This window comes from Sinocyclocheilus anshuiensis, unplaced genomic scaffold (assembly GCF_001515605.1).
Source record: "Sinocyclocheilus anshuiensis isolate Anshui unplaced genomic scaffold, SAMN03320099.WGS_v1.1 scaffold369, whole genome shotgun sequence".
NCBI lineage: Eukaryota > Metazoa > Chordata > Actinopteri > Cypriniformes > Cyprinidae > Sinocyclocheilus > Sinocyclocheilus anshuiensis.
The window spans coordinates 612,057-625,057 of NW_015540935.1; the positions used below are offsets into that span (position 1 = coordinate 612,057).

A 13,001-nucleotide genomic window follows, 5' to 3' on the forward strand; every position below is an offset into this window, starting at 1 on the left:
TAATATGTAAATGATATGCTTGCGGCCCGTGAGACTTGCACTTGGACCATAGTGCGGCCCGGTGGTAAAAAAGGTTGAGAACCACTGGCTTAGAGGCTGGCCAGAGCCAGCAAATGTCAATCACGTCATTCACTACACCCCGCCGGCGCTGCGGTCCCGTCCGCGCCGTCTGTTCCTCTAATGAACACCCACTTCGGTGGTGCTGCGGGATGTCCAGGCGCTCTCTGAAACTCTGTCGGCTTTCTTTTCGTTATCTCTGCGTGCCTGCGACTTCAGTTCCTGCCGAGCGCATTTTTTCAAGTGCAGGAATTTTATTGTTAATCGCCTCAGGTCCCGTCTTTCACCAGACCACGTTGATCATTTCACTGAACAAATAACGCATGGTCTGAGTAAGTAAAATGGGCATTGTTGCATTTTGTTTTTAGACAATATAGCCTACACGAAGTACGTTTTTAAAAGCCGTTTTAATGCTATTTCTTGATAAACCTTCCTATTGTTTTTGACTTGTTTTAATATGTTGGCTAGCGTTATATGAAGAATTCTGTCAGGCCATTGATTGGTTTTCCATTGTTCTGCATTTCCCCAGCTGATTTGAATAAATAAGCCATGCTTTGGCCGACGGTGAGTGTATACTTTTTTTTATTTTTTTTTTTAACGACCGCCTAAAATGAAATGATGATAACGAGAGACAAGTGTGCGGCAAGCGGAATTCATTGAGGGAGTTGACAGTGTGATTCATAGATTAAGTATTTCAAATATAGGCTATGCTACAGGCACGCACAGAGGGTTTTTTTTCTTACCATCTTTCGGGGGTTTCTTGCTTTTAGACTAGTCGGATACAAAACTTGAATTAAACGTCAGTCAAATTAGTCGTCGCGCACATCCCCACTAATAAGCTCATTATTTCTCACTAATAACCTAACTGAAGCAGCACATGCCCTTGATACGAACTCTAAAAGTGACGTATGTTTAACTGTCAACTTGAGCTTTGAATCCGTGGCGGAAGGAAGTAGTTCCGCACAAAAGAGGGTTTTATTAGGCACTCCGTTGTTTCTTGTTTAATTACACACATGTTCCATCTAACTGTTGTATAAACTCAATATCACTCTCGTACTCGAGTGATACCGGCTCTATATCAGCGGCTGTGATTGCCTCGTGCCTCTGGTCTAATCACAGCCGCTGATATAGAGCCGGTATCGCTCGAGTGATATTCCTCATGTATATATTTGATATTATAATATATTATAACAGTTGCATTAATAAAAGATTAATAGAATACATAATGTTTTTGTAGCAGGTCATGTTCGGACTGCATAGTCAAAACAAGCTAAGAACTGTTTATGAATTAGTTTATTGCTTTTTACACATTGGTTATTTTAGTAGCATGATAAAACGTTATTCAAACTGGGATAAATGTGTTATCACACAGGAACAAATGTGTAATGGATGCCTTGCAAATGCAAACTGGGTAAATAGTGTTTTTTTTTTTTCTCCTTATAATAAAGCTAACATTGGCCGACTACATATCCCGTTGTTTGAAACCAGAGGTTCACATCACATTGGAGTCCATTCAGCATGCTTCTGTTTTTAAAATAAAACCAAATAATCCACACATAAGAGGAAATCAACAGATGCAAGTATAATGGATGAAGCCCATGTACATCAAGTACAGGTGTTTTACTCTAACTGTAGATAAGAGATTTTCATGGAGGAAATTAAAGGGATAGTTCACCCAAAAATGAAAATGTGATGTTTATCTGCTTACCCCCAGGGCATCCAAGATGTAGGTGACTTTGTTTCTTCAGTAGAACACAAACGAAGATTCTTAACTCAAACCGTTGCAGTCTGTCAGTCATATAATGGAAGTGAATTGGCTCCACGGCTTTGAGAGTCAATAAAACATACAGAAACAAAACCAAATTAAACCCTGCGGCTCGTGACGATACATTGATGTGTAAAGACACGAAACGATCAGTCTGTGCAAGAAACTGAACAGTATTTATATCGTTTTTTACCTCTGATGCACCACAATGTCTGAACTGTCCTGAGCGCGTTCTCGACAGCCGGCGTGTGATGCGTCGTCGTCGTCTTCTTGCTTTACGGCGGATCGCAGACTCTCAAATGGACCATTGACACTCTATCTACAATCTCAATTAGGAGTGTCACTGGTCCATTTGAGAGATAGGTGGCGGTAATGTGACTTTGAAGCATACTGCGATATAAAACTTTAACTCCTGATAATGAAAACTGCCCAAACACATAAGGTTTATCCGAACAGTCTTTTTATTAAATGTTGAAAGTATTACAGATTTATGAAATGAATGCAGGTCAGTATCATAAATAACGAAAAGTCTGATTCAGTCTGACTGATTGTGGGAACGGAACAAACTAGCCACTGTAAAGGGAACTTGATTAACTAGCCACTGTAAAGGGAACTTGATTAACTAGCCACTGTAAAGAGGCATTTGTGTGTGTCTCGACCCTCAAGGACAAGATGTGAGATCCACCAATCAGAGAGGTTCCCGAATCTCAAATGCCTTTTTTTTTTTTCTCCAGTGGAGAATATCTTGTGTCTTTCTGTGGTGCTCAGCCATTCGAGCACCCCCGGGATCAGCACCTATGCACATGGAAATACTTCACCCAAAATCAAAAGGGGGAACAAAAAAACACATTTTGCATAAAGAAAACAACGCAGTGTTGCATTATAAAATAATTTCATGAAAATAATGTCAGTAAAAACGACGGATATCTGATCTGTCACCTCCTGTCGCAGCTGGTCGTGCCGTTCGATGTGAGCTTCCGTCTGAAGGGGAAGGATGTGGTGGTGGACATCCAGCGGCGTTCCCTGAAGGTGGGACTGAAGGGTCATCCGCCTGTGATCGACGGACAGCTGTGCAACGACGTGAAGGTGGAGGAGAGCTCCTGGCTCATAGAGGACGGGAAAGTGGTCACCATCCATTTTGAGAAGGTGTGGCTGAGATCATGGCGTTTATTTGAGCTTGTGATTTGCCCAGATGACTGATGCTGCACACGTTTACTCCAGATAAACAAAATGGAGTGGTGGAGCAGGTTAGTGACCACAGACCCCGAAATCAACACCAAGAAGATCTGCCCAGAGAACTCCAAGGTAAGAGCTCACTATTTCACGATCAGTGCTTCCGAGTTGATTTCAAACAGCTTGTTCAAGCTTGATGAAACTTGAGGATTTTTGTGTAGACTAATACATATTTAATTATTACAAGACAAGGGGATTAATCACACCCTTTCATCTCGTGCCGTGTTTTACATTGAACGCGCTCAGCTGTCGGATCTGGACGGTGAGACGCGCGGTATGGTGGAGAAGATGATGTATGATCAGCGGCAGAAGTCCATGGGGCTGCCCACCTCTGAAGAGCAGAAGAAGCAGGACATCCTGAAGAAGTAAGAGCACAAAGTCATGCGGTGCGACCAGAAAAAACATGAAACAGGAAATGATGTCATAGAGAGAACACATGCAGACCCTCATGACTGTCTCTTAAAATATTAGATTATTATTATTTTTTTTGTTATGGCAAGACAAGCTTAGTTGAGGTTGTGAAATGTCATGTGGTGCGACAGCCCAAAAACTTAATGATATTAAATTCATAGTATTTGTTTATAAAAAGGAAAAAATATATATATTATGCACTACCAGTGAGATAAAAAAAGATAAAAATTTAAACTTTTATTCAGTGAGGACACATTAAATTAATAAAGACATTTATAATGTGACAAAAGATTTCTGTAGCAAATAAATGCTATTTTTTTAAGCTGTTTATTCATCAAAGATTCCTGAAAAATAATGTATCAGTTTCCACAAAAATATTAATCAGCACAACTGTTTTCAACAGTGATAATAATCATAAATGTTTATTGAGCAGCATATTATACTGATTTCTGAAGATCATGTGACACTGAAGACTACAGCAATGATGCTGAAAATTCAGCTTTGATCACAGCAATAAATAGCATTTTTAAATAGATCAGAAAACAAGTATTTTAAATTGTAAAAATATTTCACAATATAACTGATTTTTATTCAAATAAATCAATAAATGCAGCCTTGGTGAGCAGCTGAGACGTCTTTCAAACAATCATCAATCAAACTGTTGAACAGCAGTGTATATAAATCATTCAGTCCCCGCAGACCTGTTCTGAATTCACTAGTGCTCTTCCTTGTGTTTGGTGTGTTTGCAGGTTCATGGCTCAGCATCCAGAGATGGATTTCTCCAAAGCCAAGTTCAGCTGAGAGCCTCTGAATGATCATCACCGTACACGAGATCCGAGTCTCATCTTACCCTCCCGTTCTGCTCAGTTAGACGGGTTTTCTTTCTGTTAAATGACTGTTTGACTAACAATTTCACTGTTGTGATGATGGAAGTGTTGTAATGCGCCATGTCTTGCTTTTTTTTTTTGTTAATAAATCATTTCAAACCCTGCCTATTTGTGTCACTATTATGTTCGCTGGTTAGAGTGCCACACTTTGTCCAGTATTACCCTGAAGTAAGATTGTTATGGTTTAAAGGTAATGTAATTACTTCCTGATATAGGTGAATTTTAGATTTGACTGAAAATTCTTGATTGCATGATTATACGGAAGTCCTAAGAGGCCATGGAATATCATTTTTTTTCTCGTTATCACGACTTAATTATCTCGTGATCTCAACATAACAAAAGTTCTCCAAGTTACACAACTGCGCCAACAGGAGGCAGTATAGAGCTGAATATAACTGATGGTGTTTCTATCCACTACTTCACTGTGTTCATATTGGCCCAGATTGTACGTGTTTAATTGTTATGTTCTTACTACCTTCAGATTGTTGTATTCACTACGGTGTATATCAAACCACCAAATACTTTTATGGAGAACTTTTGAATTTGAGCTCCCCCCTGTGTAGAAGCACTTCTATTACACCGACCCTGTCCTCATAGTATGGTGTGTATTCATAGGAAATGTCCTCGTAAACCACAAAAACCAACACACACACACACTTACTTACAGTAAGGGAGATATTGGCAAAATCTCACCTGTAGTAAGTCAGTCTTGTATCTAGGAACACACTACAAACTTTGGAACATGAAAAAGAAAACCCTAAATTACTGTAATTTTGGGCTACAGCATTACGGTAGGCCCCCCCTCCCTAGATAACTTTTTTTTTCTTCCTGACAATTATATCAAATTTCGATTATTTTTTTATTATTGATATGCTAGTTAACTTTTACAACACTGAGTAAAATGTGAATATAAGTGAATATGCAAATTCACTCTTTGCCAGAAGGTGGCGCTTGCGGAACAGCAAAATTATAGCCGTTACATAAAGTAAACAATACATTATTACAGGCATTATACAGAGGCAATATGAAAAGAAAATGCTGTTGTCACTGCTGCAAACTCCCATATATACAAATAATTAATTATTAAAAAAATATAATTTCCCAGCAGCCGGTAGGCCCCAGCAGTGGCGAGAAAGCGTAGTGGGTGTGGCCAACCTGTCACTTCAATCGAGAGTGACCAATAGAAAAAGGCCTTTCATCCTGATGAGTAGAGACCGCCCACTAAAAGACAGCTTCACTCACAAGCAAAACTTTTCAACTCGCAAACAAACGTTTTAGACCCGCAAAAAAAGACAGCAGAAAAGAGAGCAACATTTTTGTGATGAAAAGTGTTTACAACTTAAAATATTCAAATATTTACACGCACTGCAAATAATTTGATCAAATGAGTAGAGACCGCCCACTAAAAGACAGCTTCACTCACAAGCAAAACTTTTCAACTCGCAAACAAACGTTTTAGATCCGCAAAAAAAGACAGCAGAAAAGAGAGCAACATTTTTGTGATGAAAAGTGTTTACAAATTAAAATATTCAAATATTTACACGCACTGCAAATAATTTGATCAATTTCTTTATTTTTGAGCTTTTTTTTTTTAAATAATTCGTTTTACTCTCAAACACAGTATGTTTGATTGAATAAAACAGACACAAAAGAAACTCCATAATCTTCCACCTTCCACCAATCTTTTAATAAAAAAAAAAACAAATGTGATTTTTAAAGCTATTTTTTTTTTACGTTAAGCATTTTTCTGCTGTTTTAAGATTTGAAGAATTTATATGCTTAAACGTTTTAGCGTTTTATTTAATAAAAAACAATAGATAAAACAGTAAATCAATATGTGTCTAATTCATCTCAAGCAGCGCAAGAGGGCAGTGTTGGCAAATGGTTATTGATATATAATTCTTCTCCAGGCCACCAGGTGGCGCCATTGAACCCTCATGTTTTTAATCCACCTCACACATAATGAACCATTGCAACCACTGCCAGCATACCATGCTTACTACAGTTGTTACTTTCAGTTGTTACTACAATTAGTAGAATCAAAATAAATGAATATATGGTGTCTTGTCAAACAGTGCATTTTTTAATGTTTTGTTTAATATGATAAGCTTTATTTAATAACTGCTGCTAATACTAAATTAACACAGTTTTACTGCAGTGAAAAGAACTAGCCTAACCTTTCTAAAGGCCCCAGAGACCCTTTTAGACTGCGGGTGTAAAAAATAATAGTAGTTTACTGATTAATCTCTTTTTTTTTCGCATAATTTTCTTTTAAAAGTTCCTCTGACCTATTTATACTGAACAAAATTATAAACGCAACACTTTTGTTTTTGCCCCCATTTTTCATGAGCAGAACTCAAAGATCTTTTTCTATGTACACAAAAGGCCTATTTCTCTCAAATATTGTTCACAAATCTGTCTAAATCTGTGTTAGTGAGCACTTCTCCTTTGCCGAGATAATCCATCCACCTCACAGGTGTGGCATATCAAGATGCTGATTAGACAGCATGATTATTGCACAGGTGTGCCTTAGGCTGGCCACAATAAAAGGCCACTCTAAAATGTGCAGTTTTACTGTATTGGGGGGTCCGGGGGGGCCCGAAAACCAGTCAGTATCTGGTGTGACCACCATTTGCCTCACGCAGTGCAGCACATCTCCTTCGCATAGAGTTGATCAGGTTGTTGATTGCAGTAGCGGCTCGTCGGGGGAGGCAGGGGAGGCACAAGCTTCCCCATAATTTTGAGGTGAAAATGGGAGGAGGACGATTTAATGTTAATAAAATTCACAATTCATTTCAGTTCATGTCTCAGAATGTGTATTTTTTGTTTGTAATTTCACAGTTGTAATATCATAACGTGAAAGCGCCGCTTTTCTATCGCGAATGTGCCGAATCTGCTGATGTAATTACAACCGCTAATGATAGAGAAGGGGAGGGGGAGGCATAGAAGGGGAGGGGGAGGCCGAGCGAGCGCTGAGCTCTCGTGCCTCCGTTGGTAAAAAAATGAGCCAATCAGCATCGAGTGTTCACTTTCAGTGCTGAGGAGCGTTGAGAAAAGAACCCTCGCAAGGGAGGCTAGCCTCCTTCTGATATCAACCAATCATCACAGAGACGTAAATTACGTGATATTAGTTTGAACGTCTGCCGCTGCGCTGATAATGTACCAAGTACTTATGATGAGTAACGATATTGAATATTTGATCGCCAACAGATTTACCAAGCTGTCATTCAAACAGTAGAGTTCAGCTCATGAAAAATGGGGGCAAAAACAAAAGTGTTGCGTTTATAATTTTGTTCAGTGTAATTATTAATGAAGCCTTAACCATCTTAGACAAGTATTTTTTTTTTTGTAATTATTTGGGACCTTCTACAGAATTTTATAATAATATTATTCTGACATTATTCATATTGCTTGTTTTTCAGACACAGTTTGTTCCTTGGAAAAGTCTGATTCTTTAATGTTAATTGGCTTTATTTTTTCAAAACAATTTTCTGGACGTGTTTTTCTATGCATTGTTTATTTGTTTCAGATGTAGGTGCTTATTATGTCTCTGCCGTCCTCGCTCTCACATCAGCAGGAGTTATTCCTCACCCAGGTTTGATCGTGTGTTCTGCATCACTGCTAATGGTTCGGAGCAAAGTGTGCAGTTTGTTAACAGCTCTCTTGGACATCGTGCGATTGTTGTGCGTGAAATGGCACATATGTTTCAGAAAACCTAATAGTAACTGTGCCTCTTGCAGACAGTTTCACAGCTCAGTCGTCACAATGGTAGCCAAACATTTGATGATGTTTAACACAACCACAGCATTTAATTATTTTTATTTGAAGAAGACCAACGATTTAGTGAACTAGTAATCTAGTCAGTTAAGATCACTGATCTATAATAGATCGTTGTCTTTTCTCCTTAAATAGACATCAAATGTCAGAAAATAATTGGTAACACTTCACAATAATGTTAATAATTCCTTAACAGTAGTTATTGCATTAAATAACTTCACTAACACTGACACGAGCAGCATTTGTACAGCATTTATTAATAACTTAATATTATAAATTGTATTGTTATATTGTTCATTTCATGTTTGTTAATAACACATTAACTTATGTTAATTAATGCAACTTGAAAGTTTAAAAATGTATGAATATTATGTTTTAATAATCTCTTGTTATGTTTAAAGAAGTACACTTATTTTGATTTAGTGACTAACAAAGAACTTCATTATAATTTTTACTAGTTTGTTATTATTAATATTACGCTTAAAGTTAATATATCTTAAATACACTAAATTGCAACTTCATTAAAACAAAATTGTATTATTACAAATATATTTAAATACGTGAAATACAAGTTTCAATAGAAATTACATGAAAGTATATTTTAGGTAACCATAAATGCAATTTTGAAATTACATATAAAGATGTACACTGTAAAAAATGACCGTGAATTTAATGGTAAAAGACTGTATAAATGCTACAGTAAAAACCTGTTAAATGGTTAACGGTAAATTCCCCTACTATATACGGTGAAAAACTGTATTGGACATTACATGTATTGGACATTAATTTTACGGTAGTATACCGTTTTTGGAAGTGAAATAGAGTATAATTTACAGTGAATTACCGTAAATTGACATTCCCAGAATTCTTTCTTAGTTTCTTAGTTTTTTCTTATCAGTTTTGTATGTTAGGGTTGTGTGTTACACCTAATGTTGTTAAATGAATGTTTATTGCATTATTTCAGTTTCATGTGTGTTACCATGATGGTGTTTAGTGTTTGTGTGAATGACACTGTGCACCTTCTATATATGTTATTATTTAAAAGCTGCTTGTGATGGGCTTTGGTTCATCATGTGACTTTCTCATCACCACCTGCATTTGGTGGTTATCAGTATTACAAAGGTACAAAACAGATGTCAGTACTTCAATAGGTTGGTATATTAACATTATATCAGTTAAAGAAATTACGGTATTTAACTGTAAATTTAAGTTAAAACCGTAAAACCTAAAACGTCGCTACCGTATTTTTTATGGTAAAATTCCAGCAACCACAGCTGCCGTTTTTTTACAGTAAATTTTACGGAATTTTTTTTTACAGTGTACTTAAGTCCTACTTAAGTAGGTCAAAAAAAACACTAATGTTCAGATCATTTATTTAATAAACATTTAATTTCTAATACGTTAACATGCATTTAAATGTCTGAAAGCATTACATTCAGTATTATTTTAAAGTATATTATTTCTGTAATAAATACTCTTTTTAAAATTGTACTTATTTTTACCAATGGTTAAATTGATAATTTGACAAGTGTTTGAGTTTCTGTTGAGATGTTTTTTATTGCAGACATTGGCAAATCTGTCTCTATATGAAATTTTGGTAAGGGACCAATTCTCATTAAGTTGCTTATTAGCATGCATATTATTAGCATATTGGTTGTTTATTAGTACTTACAATGCACATATTAATGCATTATTCTGCCTGATCATATTCTAGATCCCTTAATCAACCCACAGCTAACCTTAACAACTACCTTACTAACTATTAATAAGCAGCAAATTAGGAGTTTATTGACGCAAAAGTCATAGTTAATAGTGAGAATTGGTCACCAAACTAAAGTTTAACCAAAATGTCTCAAGGAAAAAAATCAGGGGCCTTAATTAAAGGTCCCCATTTGCTCTCTATTTAATCTCACTGCTGTGTAGGAGTAAAGACAGAGATTTTAAAGAGATCTGCTGTGTGTTTTTTCATCAGTTATTCTGAGAGATGTGGTAAAGCTGGTCATCCGAGGCATGAAGCAGCTGTAATGTTTTATTTGGGACTGCTGTGGGTGGGTATATGTAGCTCTGTCCGGGGCGAGCGGTCGAGAGTTGCTCAGCTGACTGCTATGTCTCACCCAGGTACGAGAATTTCTTCATTAACGAAGGCACACAGACATCAGAGGGCGAGGTGGGTTTGTGTGGGGGTGAAAGGCAAGAGAGATGATGGGCAAACACAGCTCCAGGACGGGCCGCTCCAGACTTGACGACTTGTTTTTGGCAGCAGGGACCCATAACTCATCCACAAGCCCTCGCATTCAGACTCGCCATTATAACCCAGTGTTTACCCAGTCATGCACTCATCTGCACTGACTGCACCGATACCGGGAAACGAAGACGCTTTGGAATTGTTGATGGAAAACGAGGCATTCTGTGCCTCGGGAAAATCATGTATTTAAAACATGGACTGACACTGATTACTAGAGGAGTATGTTTTTACAGAAATAGTTTACTGAAAATTTGAATATTTGCTGAAAATGTGCTCACACTCAGGCCATTCAAGATATAGATGAGTTTGTTTCTTCATCATATCTGTAGCATTGCATCACTTGCTCAGCAATGGATGCTCTGCAGTGAATGGGTGCCGTCAGAATGAGAGTCCACACAGCTGATAAAAACATCACAATAATCCACAAGTAATCCACACCACTCCAGTCCATCAGTTAACATCTTGTGAAGTGAAAAGCTGCATGTTTGTAGGAAACGAATCAATCAAGACGTTTTTAACTTCAAACGAGTCCACTATCCATAATACTGCTTTCTCCAGTGAAAAAGTCATCTTGTCTGAATCAGCAGAGGGATATGCACAGATCAAACACAGTTTACAAAAACGAAAACCGTTCTAAACAAATGTGTGGGAGGATTTTGATGTGAGAGAACAAGTGGAGAGGGACTGTTTCACTGGAAGAAGCATTATTGCATTGTGTAAAGAAAAGAATCACCCCCCTTTAAAATAATAACTTTTTGTTGTTTTGCAGCCTGAAATGAAGACGGAGACAGTTTTTGTTTTATCCAGCTGTATTTACTCAGTGCAACAATAACATACAAGTGAAAGTAAGCGAAAGAAATTAACACCAACATGTCAGAAAAAAAAAATAAAATAAAAAACAGAAGCACTGAGTTGGAAAAAGGATCAGTCCCTTGTGTCAGTATTTTGTTGAAGCACCTTTTGCTTTAATTACAGCCTTTAGTCTGTTGGGATTTGTCTCTACTAACTCTGCAATATTTGCCCGCTCTTCTTTGCAGAACTTAAGTTCAGTTAATTTGATGGTGAGTGTTTGTGGACTGCAGTCTTCAAGTCATTCCACAGATTTTCAGTGGAGTTTAAATCTGGGCTCTGACTCTGTCATTAATTACTCACCCTCATGTCGTTTCAAACCCGTAAGACCTTCGTTCATCTTCGGAACACAAATTAAGATATTTTTGATGGAATCTGAGAGCTCTCTGACCCTCCCATAGACAGCAAGGTAACTACCATGATCAAAGTCCAGAAACGTATCAAAGAGAACGGTAAAATAATCCATGTGACATCAGGGGTTCAACTGTAATATTACAAAGCTACGAGAATACTTTTTGTGCACAAAAGAAAAAAAAACTACTTTATTCAACTATTCGTCTCGTCCGCATCACCCTGTAGCGCCATTTTGGAGAATATCCGCTGGATGTAAAACAGCGTATGCTGTTCTGTGTCAGCTGCGTCACATGGATACGTTGTTTTCGTTCAGACGAATTGTTGAATAAAGTCGTTTTTTTTTCTTTTGCGCACAAAAAGTATTCTCGTAGCTTCGTAATATTACAGTTGAACCCCTGATGTCACATGGATTATTTTACAGTTCTCCTTGCTATGTTTCTGGACTTTGATCGTGGTAGTTACCTTGCTGTTTATGGGAGGGTCAGAGAGCTCTCAGATTCCATCAAAAATATCTTAATTTGTGTTCCGAAGATGAACGAAGGTCTTACGGGTTTGGAACGACATGAGGGTGAGTAATTAATGACAGAACTTTCATTTTTGGGTGAACTATCCCTTTAAATGTGTGTTTTGGCAAAGCTCAGTCGTGACTGCATGTGGCCTCTCTTGAGGAGTGGCTTTTTTCTCGCAACCCTCTCTTTTAAAAATAACATTTTATAATATTGTCAAATGAAATGTTTTACCTTAAAGTACTGTACATTTCAAATCATTATGTATTAATAATATTTTTTTGTGTGTGTGTTTTAAAGAAGTACACTTCATTTTGATGTGCTGACCAACTTAAAGCACATGTAAAGTACCTGATTAAAATGAACATGTGCTTAAGTCCTATTTAAGTGGCCAAAAAATGCTAACTGAAAATGCAAATTTGCTAAAGCTTCAATTATTTGAAGTATATTATTTCGGTAAAAGCATGCTAAAATGTACTTTAGCATGGGCAATGTTACAAAGGTATTGAAACAACTACATAGAAAGAATAACTACATAAATACAGAGCACATAATCAGTCTGGGAGAATGGCTAATGTATCATAAACACGTAATTCTCAATAGCATCTTCTCAGTCATGTGTGATGTTAGCAGTGTTAACAAGCAGACTGCGGACGGATGAGCTCCATATGAGTAAAGCAGCACCAAACAGCACACTTCAGAGCACAGGCCTCTCATTTGTCCTCACAGTGAGGGGTCCTGCAGGCCTTCCTCTCATCGCCTGTGTGCCGAACACACTCTCTAGAGCGTATTTAGAAGACACACTTGCCAGGAAGACAGAGGTAAAGACCCAATGAAGCTATTATGAATGGGGATCAACACAGGCAGACTGCCACGTGTGTATGTGTGTGTGTGTGTGTGTGTGTGTGTGTGTGTGT

General features: G+C 37.5%; 1 protein-coding gene across 1 annotated transcript in view; it reads left to right on the forward strand.

The window, feature by feature from the left end:
• Positions 1-4,478, forward strand: part of nudc (nudC nuclear distribution protein) — an 8,297-nt gene extending 3,819 nt beyond the window's left edge. The window contains exons 6-9 of the mRNA XM_016487558.1: positions 2,774-2,968; positions 3,044-3,127; positions 3,302-3,420; positions 4,216-4,478. Coding sequence (XP_016343044.1) covers positions 2,774-2,968; positions 3,044-3,127; positions 3,302-3,420; positions 4,216-4,267 — 450 coding nt within the window. The 3' untranslated portion in view covers positions 4,268-4,478. The remainder of the gene's footprint in view (positions 1-2,773; positions 2,969-3,043; positions 3,128-3,301; positions 3,421-4,215) is intronic.
• Positions 4,479-13,001: the final 8,523 nt, after the last annotated feature.